General features: G+C 37.3%; 1 protein-coding gene across 1 annotated transcript in view; it reads left to right on the top strand.

Moving 5' to 3' along the window:
• The first annotated feature begins 4508 nt into the window (after positions 1-4508).
• Positions 4509-22382, top strand: part of LOC101159130 (lysophosphatidylcholine acyltransferase 1) — a 32834-nt gene continuing 14960 nt past the window's right edge. Inside the window, exon 1 of the mRNA XM_004077761.5 lies at positions 4509-5075. Within this exon, the coding sequence (XP_004077809.1) occupies positions 4953-5075 (123 nt within the window). The 5' untranslated portion in view covers positions 4509-4952. The remainder of the gene's footprint in view (positions 5076-22382) is intronic.

The following is a 22382-nucleotide window of genomic DNA, read 5'->3' as shown; positions in this document are numbered from 1 at the left end:
TATGTATAAATTACCATATCTTTTGGAAAACATGTCGTTTTGGATAATAAATTGTAGCAGCAAAAAAATAAAAAAAACATAATAAAGAAGAAAACATCGTTTATAAGTCACACTTTTCTGAGAAGTTTATTATACAAAATACAGGACCAAGAGCAGACATTTCAAGGAAAACCATAATAACGGAAGAGATTACAAATATAGACTAATAATATGTATTCACAATTCACTATCATAACACACTAATGCTTATTTAGCTTGATGGGACATCTGAGAAATCTACTATATTTGCGCAACATATGAGCAAACATTCAGAAAGCTATAGAATTAAAAAACATGCTAACAAATCAAATAAACTCTTTAAATCACTTCAAATGACCAAATCTGGTTAATTCTTTATTGTCTGTATCCCTTTGGAACTATACAACTTAACAACTTGTAAAGCTACATTCACACCGGACTCGGAAACACGCGTTCCAGCCACTTACAATGAAAAGTCCATATAAACATCTGCGTTCAAGCTTCCATGTTCAAAAGTCTCATTTTCACGCATCACTACGCAACTATTTAAGTCCGTTTATAGACTCAACGAAGAAAACGCGCAGTCATTGAACACGCGTTGAAAGTGAATCTATTTGAATTTTGACCTATCAGGGACTCTGATTTATTAGTGACGTTTGGGCATAGCGTGCTTTTCGAAACACGGAAATGCTAACCTTTTTTAAAAATTGATCTGGGAGGAGAAATGAATAATTTTGCGGTTTATGCCCGCAATTATTAACCGCTTCGACATTTCGCACCAAACTTCTTCCAGCTGTGAGTCCGTGTGCTAGTATCGGGTGGCGACAGACCCGTGTGAGCACCACGCTAAAAGTGCCACGTTCAGCGGGTTCTTGAACGTGGCACGCATTTGTAGCTTCTTCTTCTGAAAATACTACAAACACCTGCAGTGCCCTCTAGCAATTGTTACATTTGCATCTGTTTTTACTGTTTTTCTCAGTCGCTTTATAATTCTCAGATCAGAATTGAAGTTTGCAAATACGTGTGTGCATTTCTCAAAACACTTTGTACAAACAGCAAAACACTATGGATTTCTTGCAAAAGCCTGTAACTTGCTCAAAATCTTTAGTTCATCTCTCAAAACTAAGTCTTTATGTCATTGAACATGTCAGTGCCATCAGAATGTCAAGTCCTTGTGTCATTGTCTACGAACAAGACAGTCAAATGACTTAGTCATGTTGTCAATATAACTGTGTACTTTAGAGGGAGGTTCTGATGTAAACTATGGCTAAAGTTTTGTTGACAATTATTGTAAAATGTAAGTTACACCTTTTTTTGTTTGATTGCAAGAGAGTGGACAAGATTCACATTTAAACTTTTATTGTTCATATTGTAATTTGTTGACAGACCATGTCATACCAAGATAGAAAAAACCCACTGCAAACAGTTACACAAAGGGAAAAAAAAGATAGGACAATATTCTGTCCAACAGTACAGGCAGTGCAGTAGGAATTGGTGTGGTCTTCCTACACCTCTTGTCGTTCCTGTGTTAGGCCACAAATTCACATCCATATCACAGCGAATATCCTCTCTTGCAATGCAGCGAAATATGTTTGTCACATTATGACAACTTGGTCAACCATTTTGCAGTTAATGACTTTTACGATGAACTAATGACTAGGTGTTTTGAGGAGTAAGACTATTGTACAGTGAACTAGATAATACATTTTGATCAACATGACATAAACAATTGATAATGTAGCAAAGAGCAGAGAATTGTACATAATCGTTTGCATGGATGTACCAAAGCAATTGCAACTTGTTCAAAGAAGTGAGAAACTGCTTATATGATGTGCATAAGTGACATCATGATGTAAAGATTGAACAAATAGTTTTGGGAATTTCATTCTGATCTGAGAATTGTAGTAAAGCGACTGAGAAAAACTGTAAGAAAATCGCACAGAAGTCGCGCCTGAGACTAAGTTGCACCTCTGGCCAGACTATGCAAAAAATAAATAAGTAAATCACAACTTACATACAGTAATTAGGCAAATTGTAAAGGTGAAAAAAAAACAGCTTAAAACGTCCCCGGACTGGTGTGGGTTGACTGACTATTCTATTTTACAGTAATACTTGTCTAGGATAAGAAAGTTTTCTTGCAAACAGTTGCAAGGCATGGCTCTGGCATTCAGTGTGAGTCAGCACCTTGCACCTATGCATTTTCATACAAGAACAACAACAAAAAAGGAATTTAGTATGTATAAAATGTCCCGGTGGTTATGTATTTCAAAAATGTCATAAAGGATTGATTCAACATCAGCATTACAATTTTAATCAGTGGTGTAGAACCAGGTGTTAAAACGCATGCGGCAGCCCTCCAGGCCATAAGAAATTGGACAAGGCACCAGGAAATTGTCTCTCCCCCAGAAACAAGTGTTTTGTGATTGTTTACCCCATGTCTTTAAATTGCATTTCTTCCTTTTTAATTTAAGCATCTCGGCTATATGGGATTGAGGGAAGGGGCGGAGGGCGGATTGTGTGAAAGAAATGGGGGAACCTTTTCCGTGAGTTTTTTTTCTTCTCATTCTATCTCTCCATCCTTTCAAGTATTAACCCTGTCTGATGTGATTCCTGTCAAATGCAAATGTCACGACCTGATACGGTCAGCCTGCAGGGCACTTTGACTACATGCTTGCTCACATACCATAAAAAATAAAAAAATTAATAGTGTCCGTGCTCGCAAAAGTTATCTACAAGTGTGTGTTTTTGTGCATGTGTATATGTCTGACTGGTTGTCCTTGACATTCTTAAAACTGAAGAAAACGACAAAAAAGAAAAAAACATCAGAAACAGATTGTTATGAGAACAAGGGAAAATCCAGTGTAAGAAAAATGAAGAACTGAATTCTTCAGAGCCGCAGTTCTCCTTCTGTGGAAGGATATAGTGTTGTCAATATGATTTCAAGGAACTTTTTTAAACTGATGCACGTTCAAAGTGAATTAGCAGTACAGCTCAGCATGATGGTATTAGCTTTTATTGCACACTATTACAACAAAGCATGCAATAATATAAATATATATATATACACACAGACAGACAGACAGTTAGTTAGTTAGTTAGTTAGTTAGTTGGTTAGATAGATAGATAGATAGATAGATAGATAGATAGATAGATAGATAGATAGATAGATAGATAGATAGATAGATAGATAGATAGATAGATAGATAGATAGATAGATAGATAGATAGATAGATAGATAGATAGATAGATAGATAGATAGATAGATAGATAGATAGATAGATAGATAGATAGATAGATAGATAGATAGATAGATAGATAGATAGATAGATAGATAGATAGATAGATAGATAGATAGATAGATAGATAGATAGATAGATAGATAGATAGATAGATAGATAGATAGATAGAGTACAGACCAAAGGTTTGGACAAACCTTCTCATTCAAATGGATCAGAAGGTGTGATCAATAAATAATTAAATTGAATGATTAAAACGATCTGTAAACTCAACAAAAATATATATATGCACATGAGTGTGTGCATGTGTGTCTGTAAAGTGTACCATAAAAGCATGGCTGTCTTTAGATTTCAACTGGTTCATATAAATATATACTGAGGACCATGGTACCGTTACCTTTCAAACATGTGTGCGATCAAGAGTGAAAATGTACTATTACACCACTTGACCTGCACAGATGTGGGTTTTACTGCCTTTAGTTGTGTTTTGCGTCTGTCACCACTAGAGGGAGTCATACAATTGTTTTTTTTTTTAAACGTAGCTGGACTCTAACAAAAAAATAAAACCCTTTGATTCGATTTTTATTAGCAATCTTCAAGAAATAATAATTGTATTAATTAATTTCTTGTAGTTTGAATACTAAAATTAAAGTATCTATAGTAGATCATATATATACTCGCACGAATAATGCAGTAGGTTTAGGATTTGAGGTGTTAAAATTCTGTTTCCCAACTTCCGCTTATATAAAATAATTTGAAATGTAAAGTATGGCGACTAAAAGAGGTCACCCTGATACCTGCTACTAAAGCAATATACACTGTAATTTCACTATTGGAGAAATTAAATTATATACAGGTTGTGTCTATTAATTCACCCCCCCCCCCCCCCCTTCGTAATTAGCAAACTACACTTTTTATGTTTTATTTTGAGAGGAAACACGGGCAGCAGCTTGTTTATATAATTCATTTTACCTGCACTGCCAGCGTTTAACTGGAATAGCTCTTTACATTTGTTTGCTATTAGTCTTTTCCTTGTTTGTTATTGCCGAGATAGTTTGTGATAGCTTCTAAGAGTAGTTCAGGGTATTTTACGTTGTGGTGGGTTCATTTATTTAACTTTTAAGGCAGTTGTCAAATGATATCCATACATTTAGTAAATAATATTTAAATTATTATATCATTTCGGATCATTTGTTGGAGCGACCCCTTAAAGGGAGCAACCGAAAGACAACGAAGAAGACCCCCGTGTCTCTTGAAGTACAGAATTTCGGACAGCATTGAAGGCAACAAGTTCGTGCTCGGGACAGAAGAAGCGAGTGACTCGTGCGCATGCGTCTCACTATAGGAGAGGAGTCGTGTGGTCCGTTCAGTTAGCATTTACAGCTAGCGCATTGATCTGGTTGGGGAATACCGTGGAGGACGGCGTCCTGCGCACTTCAGGAAGAAAGCTATCGGAGACTTTGGATATCCCCAGCTAATCCTGAGCTAACCATTATCCCCCATGCTGTCCAAGAAGGGAAGATAACGTTAATAGCCCTTCACTGCCACCTCATTTAGCAACCGCCAAAGCTAGATTGAGGAACCAGCGTTTTTCACATCATTAGAGGCTTGCTTTTAAGCACTCTTTTATAGCAAATACTAAGACTACAGCAGACGCATTGACTGACCTTTCTTTAAAAAAAAAGAAGAAAAAAAGCCATGAAGCTTCCGAGTAACAGACATTGTACGATTGAAGGAGATGGAAAGAAAATGGATCAAGCTCCCCCAATCAGAAACCCATTTGTGCACGTCCTGAAATTCACCACCCTTGAAAAAACAAAGGTATGTTTTTGCAGACATTCGTTTCTGTGAATCGGTGTGGTTAAACTATCGGACATTTTCAGTTGCTCTCGGTACATCAGTAGTTAGTGCGACACAGTAGATGGGCGGTCACCACCGTGTAACCAGGCAGTTTTTTCCTGGTTGCATGTTGTCAGTTCTACTATTGTGCAAGCTAGTTAGCCCGTATTACTAGCTGCACTCGTGCGGGTTTATTTCATTTACAAATAGACGCACTTTTAATTTTCTTGCCTGTGTTTTGGAGTCCGAGAAATGGGTGTGGGTGGCAATATGTTTTTTTTTAAACAAATGTAACGCAAAAGCAACTTATGACTCATGAAGCGAAACAGTTATTTGAGCGTGGCCGCCTGGCTGGGAGGGCCTAGCTTGTTGCTATTACTTTTTGCGAGGTTTATTAGCTTTGATTTGAACTTTTTTTGTGATAAATGTTGCTAAACATGTACAGTGGGATTTTAAAACTTGTAAATAATCATTACTGCCAATATCATTGCCCTGTGCCTAACACGTGCTGAAAGGAAATTAAGGGTGGACGGACACTGCTACTTTTATTTAATTTCTCTCAGAACAACAAGCGCGTGCGCTTCGTTTTTAGCTAATAGCTTAAGTATTTTCTCATAGTCGTTTAACTCTGGATAAACAGCCATAATTGCCATAGTTTTGTAGCAACAGGCTAAACGGGCATCCCAGCTCTCCGTCACTGTTGGTGGTAATGAGATTTAAAGCTTTCAGCCTCTTCGGAAAAACCTTATACCAACTGAAAGCTTCAAGCCGCTGGCCCTTTACTACAACATAAACAATAAACACTGGAATACTATTAACTGTTTGTGCATTAGGCCGGGCACTGCTAATCCAGTGTGTAATCTGAGAAAGGATGCAAACACTGTATGTCTGTGTTTAATTCAGATGGACATTTGTATCCTTTGTCACGTTTGAATTTGTATTTTTTTTTTAAATCATATGTTTTTGTCTCATCATATCATGTGATCTAACATATGAAGAAGTAAATGCCTGCACATACAGCAAGGCACAGTTATTACCTCTGTATGCTAACAAGGAAACACAGCTCAAATGAATAGCTAGATTTAACTGTCTGACATGATTAGTCAAATAAAATAGTCTGTTAGAATTGCTTAATCCTTAGAACTCCTGGGCCCTTTTGAACGTTTTTTTTAATAAGTACAATTAGCTTGAATAATTTACCTTTAAAATCCAACTTCAATCATCTGTTGATCTATTTTAAAAGTCTTCCCAGTGGTCTTTTAATTATGATTATGATGTCTTTAGGCAAAATGAGAGAAACCTGTCATTTTCTTGGACATAGTTTCCGCAACGAATCAAGAATTTGTACCAGAATCTCGCCTCTGAGTTGTGGGCGGGACTGGAGGCACAGAGTGACCCTGCCTTAATTTCCCATCATCCCCTCACGCTCTCTCCTGCAAGCTTACAGCCCCTTACATCCCCAACCTAACATTAGAAGTGCAACAAAAATGGTGTGCAATGTCAGAGCTATTCAGCTGTACAGTTTTGAGCCAGATTCCAGCTCAGATGAGGAAAATGATGACTTTAATGGATCTGTTTGTCTGCAAGTGGATGCTCAGAATGGAGCAAAACGCGAAGTTTGTCGGTTGTAGAATTTACGTAAGAACTACAAGCTTCCAACCGCAATTTCTTTTCTTGGTTTTCCCCCTGATTGACAATGATTTGAATAAATAAATACTCAGATGTTTTAATCTTAATTTCCTTTATATATGTCCTCTATAATGGGGAAAAAAACATAAGAGCATCTTATAAACACCCAAAAACAATGTTCATTGGAGTGGGTCTTTAAAGCAGTTTTTTGTGGCAATGGTTCATATCCTTTTTTTTGTACAACCCCAGCTTCTTTTTTTTCCAGATATGATTTTATTATTACACTATAATACCAAAATTAAACAATCTTAACCCTTACAAAAAGCACTATTCTAAGTTGTAAATTTTGCAATTTTTGTTAGCTGCAAAAATCCCATCAATTGAGAACAACTGTTTTTATGTTCTATAAGATCAAAAATGTACAAGTCCCCCAAAGTAGCAAGAAAAAGGTCAAAACGATGCCAAAAAAAAAGCATTACAAAATACCTTGGTGTATTCAGCTGCACCTCCTCTGGCGTCTCCTCTGGTGTTTCTTCTTCAACTTGGCAAGAAGGATCATCTACCTCATCATCCGTTTCAAGATCCAAATAGAAAATAATCTTATTTGTCAAAAGGCTTCAGTAGGTCCGTCACATTTATAGTTGTTGTGTAACTCCACGTTCTGCTGGCACTCGCAGAAGCGCACAAAAAACGTTGAAAAATTACTTGTTGCTCACTTGCTTCCTATAGCTCGAATCCTTGTAAATTTAAATGGCATGGACCTTGTCAATTATGTGTCATGACTTTTATGTTTATTTTGAATCAAACGATTTTAAGCCAGAAACCTTTTTGAAACCTTCATGTTGTATTTTGTATGAAAACGATACTAATGGCAGGTCGGCGCCATTCCTACATCATTGAGCAAACGCTCTGGTGCGTTCAGAGACTTCTAAGGGTCAATATTTTTATTTTGTCTGTTTATGTAAATGATCATTTAAAAAAAAGGCATATTCATGCTATTTAGGAGCTGCTGGTTTTTACATTTGTTTTATTTCATGTTTTTGTTGCAAAGTATATTATTTTGCCATTTAGACTTCAAAGTCACTATTAAGTCAAAAAAACTTTAAATATTCATTTAGTCTAAGTTTTTTAGCTTAGTTATAAAGCCATGTATATGGATTTACCTGGTCTGTAAAGGCATCAGTCAGAAAAGTCTGTAGTTTACTTACTTGTACTCTGGTTTTCAATGTTAATTATTCAGAGGAAGGCCTTGTTGTGGCACAAGAAATGTGATGCCTTGCCATTTCAGGTAAAATCAACATAAAGCTGAGCTCTGCTAATATTATGATTTCCATAATTTAGCTATTGAACTCCTAGGTACTTGCAGGTTATCTACTATTTTAATTTTAATTTTTTTTATTTAACCTTTATTAACCCAGGAATTGTCCCATTGAGATTAAGAATCTCTTTTCAAGGGAGTCCTGGCTAGGGGGAAACAATAAATTACATTTACAATAAAATGTCAACATTTAAAACAATAAATAAATAAAAATGAGAGCTTATGTAAAACTGTACTCTTATCTGGTGTCAGCTGCCAATGTGTGTTTGCTTTCCCTGCAGGATCTGGGCTTTGTAATGTATGTATGTAACAAGAACTAAAAACTTTTCATCGCTTCTGCACTCTGTGAGAAATGGGGACTTAACTTCCTTCATGATAGTGACTCTGACAGTGTGTGTAGTTACACACATAGTGTGTGTCTATGTCGGTGGGGGGAGTGGGGGTGGATGTAAAACAGTTGCCGAGGTTGAAACTATTGCAAGAAGTCAAAAGCAAATCTTTCGGTTTCCTATTTTATTTTTTATTGCAATTTTTGATCGCATTTATTTGCAAGATTTTTCTGATATTAAATCCAATAGTGCCTACAAACAGAAATGATGTATTCTAGTGTATTTGGCTGTAAAATTTGCATTTAAAAGGTAGTTTGGTTGTAAAAAAAGAGAATGATATTGTTTACTTCATTATCCAGACCACAATCAGAACACAACAGGGAATGTCTGAGCAACACGAGGTTGATGGTTATTCTTGTTGTTTTTTTTTTAAACAACTAGAGCCCATATATGTTTTTCTTGTATCAATATAAATGTCACGTTCAGTGAGAAGTGTCCCTGTAGTAAGAGGGTAATAGATATACTGAAAATAAATAAAATAAAATCACAGGCAGAATTTCTTTTACATGGAACCTTGTAGCCTATCCATGTTTTATTTTTCTGGGTTCTTTTTCTCTTTCTTTTTTTTCCGATTGGCAATTTACCATTTATAACAACAATGAAGGCAATCTGTTTCTATTTTATGCTAAATAATATAAATGATAAAAAAAGTTTGATTACTGGTAATCTATTATTAGTAGTCCTCTTTAGAGTTTTGGAAGTGAAGCATCATACTGGAATCTCTTCTTTTTTTTTTAAACAGGAGCTGTGACAGTAAAATTTCTTTTCTTTATAAAAACAATGGTTGTCTAACTATGTTCAACTCCATAAAGTTATTGCTAATAAGTTATTTAGGCTGGCCTAATGATTTAGAACTATTCATATTATTTGTGTTATATTATTTGTACTTTCACGGTATTTACATTTTCTATATTGCGTTTCTTATCCCAAACAAATATCTATCGTTAATGTGATATGGCTAAACTACCCAGAATGCCTAGAGGGGTCAAGAGGAATAGCATTGGTCAGAGGGGGTCGATGGGAAGCTCTGTTTTTTAAGCAACTCTATGGGTTATTTTGAGTGCGTTTGTCAAAACAAATAACTGTGCAATGCAATAGAGCTACTGTCTGTCACTGTTTAATCCTGAATGTTTGAATAAATCGTTTTGTTATCTAAATTTTCCAAAAGCATGACCCTAATTGACTTCATCACTTTATTAATAAAAACTCTGCTAATATTTCACAATAACGTTTGATATCTTTAAATAAAAGACACCACTTCCTTTTTCACAATCATGAGGTTGTGATGATGTTGACTCAAGATCACTTTTCATTGGTTCACAAGCTGCAAACAATCCTGTTAGACATGAATGATGAAGCCTCAGCTGATGCAGAGTAAACATCCGGTCCACCTATAGGTGCTCAACACTTTTAACTCAAGTGAATGGAAGACTTTATATTCACTCCAATGATTAAAGAAAACATTCCAACAATAAAAGTGCCATTCAGTTATCCATTAATATATTTTGTTTCCACACAAATTATTGTTAGTCTGTGTTTCTATCAAAATATTAGAACTGCTGATCAATCTTAAACAATTGTTTAAAAAAGTCATTATTGGTGAATGTATTTTGTTTAGGTTCCAATTTTCATTCAAAATGTTAGTTCAAAGCAAAAGCACTATTGAGTACCTTAAACCTTAAAACAACTACTTCCCCAGACGTTGTGTCCTTTCTCAATTTTGTTCCTCCCTAACCCACCAGAAGTGGACTTGCTGGTGTTTTTAAGTCACAAACAGGAATAGGACATCCTTTTTCAGGATATTTTGGTTGATGGCTAAATTCTGCAGCTGTAGACTACAAAACTGTCACCACCATGTTTGACTCTTGGGTAGGATGTTCTTTTTCTGAAACACTGCTAACCTTGACAGAACCTGGGATGGGACACGCTTTTAAATGTGAAACATTTGTCACGTCAGTCGGGAGAATATTCCTTCAGAAAGGCATGAAGTCACAAACGTTTAGCTGATAAACGTATGGGCTGTAGTTCTTGGGGTGTCGTGGGGACTTGCGTGATCTTTGGGTGAGTTCTTGCTGCACTCTTGATTCATTTTGGTCAGCTGACCACTTCAGGCAGGGTTCGTGGTTGTTCCATATTTTCTGCATCTGTAGATAATGGCTTTCACTGTGAATTACAACCCTTTTCAAACCGGTAGATCTTATCAGACATTAACATCAGTTTCCACATTTCCTTAGCATGCTGCACCATGTCAGTTGTTGGGAATTCTTTTTGTGTCTTTCACGCAATCTGGCTCTTTTGACTGAAGTCATTTGTTGACTAGGGGCAAGTAATGCTGAAGAATATTTCAAAGATACGATAAGCCACTGTTAACATTTTAAATTGGAAAAGACAGATCACTTTTTTCATGGGCTCATGTGGGTTAAGATTTTTTTATGCCTCAATTTACAGCAAAGTTTCGTACAGTGTAAGTATTGTCTAACGTCTAAAACTGTTTATTAACTAGAACATTTAAGTGTGACAAACATCAGCTACACATACCAGCAATGAAGTAACAAGTTGTGGAAAGCTTTATAAAGACTCATCTGATCGTATTTTGATCTGTTTTTAAAGCGTTCCCAGTCGTTTCTTTATTATGATGATGCCGTTTTTAGCCAAAATCTAAAAATCTGTGTTGTTTGTAGATCATAGTTTCTGCAGAGCGCCAGTAGTTTATAAGAAATTTGCTTTTGAGTTGTTGTTGGCACTTAACGGCCACCATTCTCCTCCAGCTGCGGGGCAGGGAGCCTGTGGCCCACCCAGCCTATTTTCCACATCACAAAACCAGTCTTTTTCGAAAGGTATTTTTCTTTCTGCTCCTGATTCACAACGAGTTGAATATGGAAATCCTCAGAAATGCAATTTCAGGTTAATTTTCTTTAGATAGATTGATAGATGGATAAATGACTTTATTAATCCCACAATGGGGAAATTTCATTTATCTGTGGCAGCAAAAACGACATTCAGAAATAATTTATCTAATATGACATCAAAAATGACATTCATATCAAATTATTAAAAAGTATTATTAAAATGATTAATACAATTATGAAAATTATTATCAAAAATGAGATTCGTATTAAATAAATATTAAATAAATAAATAAATAAATACAGCTGCAAAAGTATAAAAAACATGGGGTCAACTGTAAAAAAAACATCTAAAAACATTTTTTTGTTTGTTTGTTTTTCTCACACCAAAGTTCACACCAAAACAAACAACTGTTCAGGAACAAAAACAATTGAAAATTGAAAAACTGCAACAAATAAGTAAATAAATAAATGAGTGAATGAAAAACCCCCCTGGGACCGTGGAGTGTCACTTTAACAGAGTGTTGTACAGTCTGATGGCTGTAAGGGGGGGAATGACCTGCGGTAGCGCTCCTTCTTGCTCTGTGGGTGTAACAGTGTGGTGCTGAAGGAGCTGGTCAGTGCCTCTACAGTTTGGTGCAGGGGGTGGGAGGTGTTATCCATGATGGATGTTAGCTTAGCCAAAATCCTCCTGTCCCCCACCTCCTCGATGGACTCAAGTGTGCAGCCCAGGACAGAGCCGGCTTTCTTAACCAGTTTGTTAAGTCTCCTCATGTCTCTGCCTGTACTGCCACCCGCCCAGCACACAACTCCATAAAGGACCACTGAGGCCACAACAGTGTCGTAAAAGGTCCTCAGCAGCTGTCTGCACACGCCGAATGACCTCAGTCTCCTCAGCAGGTGAAGGCGACTCTGACCCTTCCTGTACACGTCCTCCACCATCAGAAAATGCTACACGTGGTTCCTTACGGCTGTTTGCTAAAGTAAAAAAAAGTTTATTGACATCCTTCAATCTTAATTGACTATATTGTCCCATAACTTCTCTCCTGATAAGATAAACTCGATGCTGCACAGTGGCAGCTGCTATCATGTCAATTATTGACACAAGATAAGAGTTTGTTTTAAAGCGGTCATTAAACCCACAATGGAAAGCACTGGATACTATTCAAAGTGAAACACAAAGTTTGGCAGAGTGCTTGCCAGAAATGTGTATCGTATGGAACATTTATAGACTTTTGTTTTAGGGTTTAGAAAATCTGGCAGGCACTGGTAATGAATAATATGACCTGCTGTCATTCAGAAATGGGTAGAACTAATTGTGTTTGTAGTGTTTTTATTTTTTGTCTTAAAGACTTTAATTATTTAATTGCTCAATTATTATTCTATTGCTGGCTTATACAATCACAGGAAAATTACAATTAATTTTAAAATGTTCTTAGTGCTACATTTAACACTCTTTAATATGAAGAACTCTACAAAAATGGAAAAAAAAGTTTTTTGTCTATTAGAAGGTGGGAAAAAATAGTTGTTTTTTTTGTCCTACTCTATAATGTTTTCTATACAGTCAGTAGAAACTGTATATTTCTATATTTTATATTTAAATATATATTAGAATATTATCCAAGTCAAATTACCATGGTGACTTAGGGCTGGTTTTCACTGCCAAAATACTGAATTAATTCAATTTACAATCAGAATTTTAATTCCATTAACAAGACTTGATTGAATATGCATTAATTTCCTTATAGTTCCACTTAAAACAAATTTACTTTGTGTACTAACAACACTTTTTACACCTGTTTGTTTAAGAACTAAAGAAAGGTGCTAAATCAGAGAAGAAAAAAGGGTTCTCTCTAATGAAAATGGAATAACGTACTTTATAGGAAAATCGATGAATAGCTTTAATAAATATAACATGTTTTTTCTAGATATAGATCAATTCAGTAACAACTGATTTGTCAAATCTATCACAGTGGGTAGGGCTGCACAATATGAGGAAAACTTGCGATATGCGATATTAGAGATTAATATTGCGATAACAATATAATTTGCGGTATATAAAAAAATAGAAAAATGCCAAAAACATCATTCCCATTTCATTAGAAACAATTTAAAATTATACTCCAAATGACCTTCATCGACATAGGTGACAAACATCTAACATAATAGGCCTCCATCTGATTGGTAAACAATGGGAAGGCGTCCATCTGATTGGTCAAAGCATAAAGGGATTTATTTGATTCGTTAAAAGCGTCAAGCTGCCATAATATTGTTTTAACACATTTTGGATTTACGATTAATTGCGATATTCGCCGTCTTTTGCGATATGCCTATTGCAGAGCTGGATATTGCGATAACGATAAATTTGCGGTATATTGTGCAGGCCTAACAGTGGGTCTTAATACAATTGTTTTAGCGCAAACATGAACAGTCATGGAGCTGAACTGTTTCCCAGCTGGAATACGTGCACTTCATTATTCCACGCTGCTGCTGAAAATACAGTATTGGACCATTACACATGAATCAAACGTCTGTGCCAAACACTGAACAATCTAAACACAATGGATGGAGCGCCTTTTATTCCAAATGTGACATTTCAGCACTTCCATTGAAGTTCATCTTTGTATCTGTGACATCGAGAGCTACCGAAATCCTTTCTTTTTTTTTTTTTTTAATGGTTTCCTTGACAATGTGATACAGTCAGCATTCTTTAGATTAGCTTTTGATTTATTAGTGCAGAAATGTTTGGGATTGTAGAATAATATGTGTATTAGTTTAACAAAAAGTGATTGGTCATTGCATTTAAGCTTTTTTTCATTTTTAGGAGCCTATGAAGTGATTGTGGGGAGCTTTTCAGATTCATCAGTGATTAAGTTAAAAGGAAAAAGAAGTTGGAGGAAAAAGAAATCCTCTTTCGCCTCTTGTTACATTTGGAGCAAAAAGTGTTTTCTTCAGCTCACCGTCACTTAAATCACTGTTAGTGATGATGCAACTCATTTCCCTGACCCCCAAACATGCACTTCAAGGTGGTGAAGGATGAACCTGACATTTGGCTATGATCCAAAAATGACATTTTTAACTGTAGAGCATAACAGGTTTCAACAGGTAGCAGGAAGTACAATTTGTTATTGCATTTCTGCAGCACACCAGGTGTGTAAATCTTGTCTGTGGTGACAAACCAGTGTAGTATTATTGTTGTAAAGCATAAATGTCAAACTCGAGGCCTGTTCTATTGGAGCTGGCCCGCATGCGCTACAAATCGCACAATACACTGCCAGTGTGTTTGCTTGTTGAAAGCTTGGAAAAGCACATGAGGATAAACAAATCTTCATGGAAGAGTCGACTTACTGACGAACGCCTTCATTCAGTCCTGAGGATTTCTTCAGCTCAACGGCGAACGCCTCACATTGATGAAGTGTTCTCCGTGATGAGACGTTAAGTATTTCAGACCAGTGAGAATCCAGCAGAACAGTGAACTGGGCTTTAATGCACCCTTCCTTTTAATTGCTGCTACATGAAAGTTAGATTTTTCTTATAAGATTTTGGCTGTACTTAGCCCGTAGAAAAATTAATTCAGACAAACTCTAGCTTTCACAAGGAAATTCAGCTGACGTTTTTTATTTTTTTAAAGTTTTTTTTACTAAATTTTTTAATATACAATGTTCTTTTTTTTAGGTTCAGTTCTTTAAAAGCTTTGCCAGTTTCAGTTTCAAGTATAAACTACTGTCCATCACAAAACTGAGCTTTAAAGACCCACTTCATTGCCAATTTTGTTTTGGGTGTTTTTGTAGACTTTTTCTTATGACAGTTGACATATAAAAAAAATGTAAGATGAAAACTGCATTTGTAAGTATTTGATTATTTTTAAATTCTAGTGAATCAGGAGCAGATGAAAAGAAAAGCAGTTTTTTTTACATACAAACTCGTAGGAAGCCACAAGCTCCCTGCTCCGCTCGATATTGATGCATTCACTTGTAGATGACTAGATCCATGTTTTTTTTGTTTGTTTTCCTCGTCTGAGCTGTCATTCAACTAAAAGCTCTCCAGTTGGACAGCTCCCACTATTGCTCACCATTTTTGTTGCACTGCTATTGGAAGCAGGAGAGAGTGCAAACAAATGAATGTTGGGAGTAAATGTTTTGTTTTGCAGGCTTTGTGCGTTTCAGGTTAAATTCATACTAGAAAGCCATTTGCAAGTTCTCTAACACTGAACATTCAACTTGTACACTTTTTTTACTGAGTTTTGTCCAACTGTGGATCTCAGTTTGACACTCCTGGGGGGTATTCCAGAAAGCAGGTTATGTTAGCTCCCACGGTAAATTGAGGCTAAGGAAGTTGATAACCTCAGCTTTCGGTTCCAGAAATGGAGATATGTTTCAGGCCATGTCAAGTTGCCATGGCAACTCATGCTCTGAACATAACCTGGTCTGGAGCAGGTTTAGTTGAAGGTTAGTTTGTTTCAGTGAGGTGAAGAAGCATGGCAAGTCCATTTGAAGAGGATTTAGTGGATGAAGAAGCTCAGATAATACTTTTTCCACCGTGAGAGGGTGATAAGACCACATATGAATGTTGGAAAAATAAGCTTTTTTACTTTGATCTAACTTAATTATTTGCTTCAGTTAAGATAAATTTTTTTTTTGTTAAGTCAGCTTAAAAATAACACGTCGTTTTCAGACATTTATTTTTACTTTCATTCAAATGAATTCAATTAAATAGGTGTAACTTTGGTGCTGCTGTTAGCTCGGCACCGCAAAGGATTGTGGGGTACCATTCCCTTTGCCTGTCTGGACGGATCTGGGTTTAAGTGTGGGTTTTTGACCAAATGTGTTAAGTTGTTTAGCTGTTTTACTGTGTTTTGCCGAGTTATTTTGTCCTACTATGCTTAAGTCTCTGCACCATGAGTGAGAGGGAGGGAGAAGATGATGAGTTTAAATTGCACCCCTACCATGTGTGATTATTGTGACTTCTTCTTTCTCTTTTGGCTTTTCCCATCAGGGGTCGCCACAGCGAATCATCGTTTTCCACCTCACTCTATCATGGACATCTTCTACCCTAACATTAGCCAACTTCATGTCCTCTGTTAAGACATCCATATATCTCCTCTTTGGCCGTCCTCTTGCCCTCCTGCCAGGCAGCTCCATCTCCAACATCCTTCTACCAATATATCCACTATCCCTCCTCTGAACATGTCCAAACCATCTCAGTCTGGCTTCTCTGACTTTGTCCCTAACACAGGCAACATGAGCCGTCCCTCTGATGTATTCGTTCCTTATCCTGTCTAACCTGGTCACTCCTAAGGAGAACCTCAACATCTTCATCTCCGCTACCTCCATATCAACCTCTTGTCTCTGTCTCACTGCTACCGTCTCTAACCCATAGAGCAGAGCTGGTCTCACCACTGTCTTGTACACCTTTCCTTTGAGTCTTGCTGGCACTCTTCTGTCACACAACACTCCTGACACTTTCCTCCACCCGCTCCAACCTGCCTGCACTCGCCTCTTCACCTCTTTTCCACACTCCCCATCACACTGAACTGTTGACCCCAAGTACTTAAACTCCTGCACCTTCTTCACCTCAGCCCCCTGTAACCTAACGCTTCTACCTTGATCCCTCTCGTTCAGACACATGTTCTGTCTTACTACGACTGACCTTCATGCCTCTTCTTTCCAGAGCAAACCTCCACCTCTCTAGCTGTTCCTCCACCTGCTCTCTACTCTCACTGCAAATTACAATGTCATCTGCAAACATCATTGTCCAGGAATATTCCTGTCTTACCTCGTCTGTCAACCTGTCCATCAGCATAGCAAACAAAAAGGGACTCAAAGCTGATCCTTGGTGTAGTCCCACCTCCACCTTGAACTCCTCTGTCTGACGTACAGCACATCTCACCACCGTCATACTTCTCTCATACATGTCCTGAACTACTCTGACATACTTCTCTGCCACTCCAGACGACCTCATACAGTACCACAGCTCCTCCCTCGGCACCCTGTCATACGCCTTCTCTAAATCTACGAACACACAATGCAGCTCCTTCTGACCATCTCTGTACTTTTCCATCAACATTCTCAAAGCAAAAATGGCATCAGTGGTGCTCTTACGGGGCATGAAACCATACTGCTGCTCACAAATCTCCACCTTCTTCCTAAGCCTGGCTTCCACTACTCTTTCCCACAGCTTCATTGTGTGGCTCATCAACTTTATTCCTCTATAGTTGCTGCAGTTCTGCGTGTCACCCTTGTTCTTAAAGATCGGAACCAGAACGCTTCTCCTCCATTCCTCAGGCATCTTCTCACTCTCTAAAATCCTATTGAACAACCTCGTTAGAAATTCCACTGCTGTCTCTCCTAAGCACTTCCATACCTCCACAGGTACGTCATCAGGACCAACGGCCTTTCCGCTGACTACTTTGAGCGCGACTTAGCGTGATATGACTGCCACTGGCATCGCCAAAAAGAAATTCACATGCGTTGTGTGTCATCTCACTTTTTTCCTATCTTTGCTAAGTTAAGTTTCGGTTTGATGTGACAAGCTGCCATCAAACAGCTGCTGATTGGTCCAGATTCTAACCAATCAAGTGTCTCTGTCTCATATTGACGGTACTCCGAGGCAGACATTGACTTTGGACTTTGTCGGTTCTGTTCATACGGGGTTCTGCCGTTTTCAACCACTCTGGCCCGTTTGTCTCAGAGTAAAACCCAGAAATAGCAGCAAAGCAGCTAAAATAAAACAGAGTTTAGTATTTATTCATGTCTGTGTAGAGACCAACGTGTTTAAAACGTCTGCAGCAAAAAAACAAAAAAACAAAAAAAAAAGTCCGAGCTCCGACTCCATCCAGCCGGAAGCAGTTAAACTTTTTAAGATTTGTATCTGAACTATTGTTTTATTTTAATAAATAATTGTTGAAATATTAAGAGAAAATAGCATTTTTGATGACCAATATTTTTAAACTTTGGACAAACGCTCTTCTAGTTCTAGTTCTAGTGTCTCAAGTTCTAAAACATGAGACACTGGTGAAAATTTACATAAAAGTTAAAAATGCTTCTGATAAATGCATTGAGTCTCCTGTGGTGAGCCATCATTCTTTTGCCTATTACTGCTGTTCATCTGATCCCAAACACGTGTGCAGCATAAAATAATATGTGCTTTAAATTTTTTATTGTTTTGTTTTAACAAACAGACCTTAACCCTTGTGCTATCCTAGGCACTTTAACATTGGGAGATGGGTCATCTAGACCCACTAGACAGTGCTCTGAACTTTTTTTTGTCAATGATTTGTGATCTTCACTGGTGTCCATGGATTACATGAAATATTTCCACCTTTATCCACCTTTGTCATGTTAGGGAGAACACGTCAATGTAAGGGTGGGGTCATCTGAGATAGCACAAGGGGTTAAAGAAAATCACACTTTTCACTAATATTTTGCTCTGCAGGATTCACAGATCAAACAGACCTGTTGATGTAATGTCAGCAGATAAACTTTAGTTTCAGGAGATCCTCAGCCATAAATTCACAAATCTGACTTCATAAAAATGAACGAATGCTAAAAAAAAAAAGTATGAATTATTATGAATTATTTAAAAAATGAAAACGTCTTCATCTAAAAATGAGCGTAAAAAGAGCTGGTTCAGCCTCTGAGCCTCGGCAGCAGACACCATGTTAGATTCATATGGCGATTTGATTGGTTAGAATATGGACCAATCAGCAGCTGTTTGATGGCAGCTTGGTCACGTCAAACCGAAACTTAACTTAGCAAAGATAGGAAAAAAGTGAGATGACACACAACGCATGCAAATTTCTTTTTGGCGATGCCAGTGGCAGTCATATCACGCTAAATTGCGCTCTAAGTAGTCAGCAAAATCAAAGATAAGGCAAAAACGAGATTTGACACAGCGCACGTAAAAAAATGTGTTTTGCAAACGCAAAAAACGTTTTTGAAAGCAAAAAAAAAAAAATTTTGAGCAAAAAAAAATTTTTGAGCAAAAAACGTAGAAAGTTTTGTGTTCAACTTAGAAAGTTTTGTATGACGGAGTTTTAGGGCCACGGTGAGGAAAAAAAATTCTGGCCAACATGACAAGATTAAAGTCGTCATGTCGACTTTAATCTCTTCATGACGAGAAAAAACTCGACACAAAGTTTCGAGAAAAAACTCGTCGTTTCGAGATAAAAGTCGAAATAAAGTTTCGAGATTAAAGTCGTAATGTTGCGCGAGAGCAGTGAAGCTGAGTCTTTCAGGAGTATTCAGTGTTATGGCTTATGTTAGTGAGCCAGTGGCTTTGTACTTCAGAGTTTACGACAGAGTTTTATGGCCACTAAAAACTCGTAAATTTACGGGAAAAAATTCATAGATTAACAAGGAGAAAACCCCGAAGTTGTCTGTTTATCGGAGCCTAGTTTGAAGATGAAATATGTGGAGCCTTTTGTGAAGCTTTATTTCCGGATTATAGGTTTAAAACAGAGATTCTGAGTCTTTTGGCGACTCAAAATCAGATTATTTTCCGTGTAGCAGTTTTTCCGGGGTTCGGTGTCAGTAAAGCGGAGTTTCATATATAAAATAAGGAGCTCAGAGACACGTTTGGGTGTAGTGGACCGCTGCAGCCTTTATTCTCCTTTTCATTCACATAACCTGAAGTTCATCTGTCACATTACGTCATGAATCTGTCATCCGATCACCAATGCGGAAGTAAACAGTGTTACATACGCCCCCTCCTGCAGATGAAGCGACCCGTTTGATCATTAAAAAAACAAAGATGAATGAAAATAGTCTGTTATATTAGCATTACAACGTTGAAAAAAGCAAAAAGTGCTTCTCCTCCTCAGACGGAAGCATCACACAAACATAGAGATCTCGTCTTTGGTGGAGGAAGAAAGGATTCAAGCAAACAGCTGCAGGGACACCCGATGGTTATCGGGCTGCAGAGATCCTGCAAACCAACCATCAATAAATAAAACTTTAATGAATCGTAAATCAATCAAATGAGCCTCCAGACATTTGGAACGTTATCAATTAACATTCAGCTCACCTGTTCAACAAAGTTTAGTCGGTCTGCTCTGCTGCTGCACGGCGTTCACCTGCTGCTCTGCATGCTCACTTCCACGACAATAATCTCGTAAATTTACGAGTTTTTTTCTCTCGCGCGCAACATTGCGACTTTAATCTCGAAACTTTATTTCGACTTTTATCTCGACAAGACGAGTTTTTTCTCGTCATGACGAGATTAAAGTCGACATGACGACTTTAATCTCGCCACGTTGGCCAGAATTTTTTTCCTCACCGTGGCCCTAAAACTCCGTCGTAGTTTTGTGTGCAACATGGTGGCAGAAATATCACTCCATAGAAATTGTCTAAAGTGTGGGATCATTATCACACACTTAATAAAGAAGAGAACAAGGTGCAGTGTCTCTACTGCAAAATAGAACTGGCATACCACGACAGCACATCTTCCATGATTCAGCATCTGCGGTCAGTCATGTTTATTTGCACTCCTTTCGTCCTTTACTGTCTGCATGCGAGATAAACAAACACGTCACGTACGACACCCCGTGGTCACTTCATATGTGTAGCGTTCAGTTTTGAGTGATGAAACAGCAGAACATGTGGCGACTTTTAACAGGATTCAGTCAGAAGTGGAAGATAAAGCTGCTTCACTTACAGCAGCAACAGACAGATGAATAAAATGTGGTGATTTGGCGACAGCGTTGTTGTTAGACGCTAATGCTAATGATGCTATGCTAACGAGCTGTCCCGTCTGTCACCTAAATGTTTGTTTGTAAATTTTTATTTCAAACAATACATGGATAACTATTAAAAAAACAAAAGAAAACAACAAAGGACAATTGTATATAGATTATAAATTAAAATAAATTACATCAATATATAGTTCGAAATGGAGCAGGAAGAAGTTAAAACTTTTTTAATCCTATCCCTAACAATATACCGTAAGTTTATACAGTGTAATTTACATCAGCACCGGTATAACATACCTTTCAGCCTAATCTTATGATATTTTTCTGATTTTCATGGAGACAATAATAGATCGATAATTGTTGCTTTTATTTTTACCCCTATTGAATGCTCACAGAGATACGGAAGTAGTGGCAGAAAGTGGCTTTTGCAGCAAGATGGACGGAGAGCGTACCAGGATCAGGTGGATGAACGTGATCACCGATGCTTTTGTGCTTTTTAAAATAAATAAAACTGATCTCTAAACATCCTCCGTGTCTTCAATGCAATGTAATGAGACACACACAGACAGAAATGTGAAGGTATCTGCTGTAAATCTATGAAGTGAATAACAGCATAAATGATCGGCTAGTTAGCATGTAGCCAACTCTAACGACTGCTAGAGTATGTTAATAAAAGACAAGTCCTAAATATTATTATTCCTATTCGACCCTAAACTACAATATCAGCTGGCTGTCTGTCTACCGGCCAGCCAGCTGCCCGAATGCCGGCATGACAAGCAAAAGAGCTCCGCGGCGGAGCTAGGAGCTATGTCTGGTGAATCGTATGGCAGAGCACCAAGCCTAGGTATCCTAAATCTTATGATATATGAGACAGTAATAAATTGATCATTCTTGTTTTTCTTTTTCCTTTCTTGAACGAATGTGGGTCACAGAGACACGGAAGTTACCGCTGAAAGCGTCTTTTTTGTCAGAGAGCGATATCTTGTTTATGAATGACTCATGACGTGAATAATTATTCCGTTTGAACGAATTCATTATTTTGTTCGCACAAGTTAATCATTTTGAGGGAACGAAATAGTCTTTCGAGGGAACGCAATTTTATCTTGTGGTAACGGAATAGTATTTCGTGCGAACAAGATATTAATTTGTGGGAACAAGATATTAATCTGTGGGAAGGAGAATATATTTTTTTTTTATGTAAGGACATGGGCTCCATATTTTTACATTATTGTTGCCAAAAAACTTAATTTTAGTTTTATCCAGATTAACTTATAATTTATTTTGGTTAGTTTATATATCCTTCTGGTTACTTTGGTCAGGAGTTCCTGGATACTTTTGTGAGAAAACAGAATGTTTGTATAATCAGTAAATGATATAAATTTCATTTCATGAGATGTTTTGACAATATCATTAATGTAA

Source organism: Oryzias latipes, chromosome 16 (assembly GCF_053564925.1).
Source record: "Oryzias latipes strain Hd-rR chromosome 16, Olatipes_Hd-rR_3.1".
Lineage (NCBI taxonomy): Eukaryota > Metazoa > Chordata > Actinopteri > Beloniformes > Adrianichthyidae > Oryzias > Oryzias latipes.
Note: the sequence above shows the minus strand (reverse complement) of the source record. Positions and strands in the feature narration are given on the sequence as shown.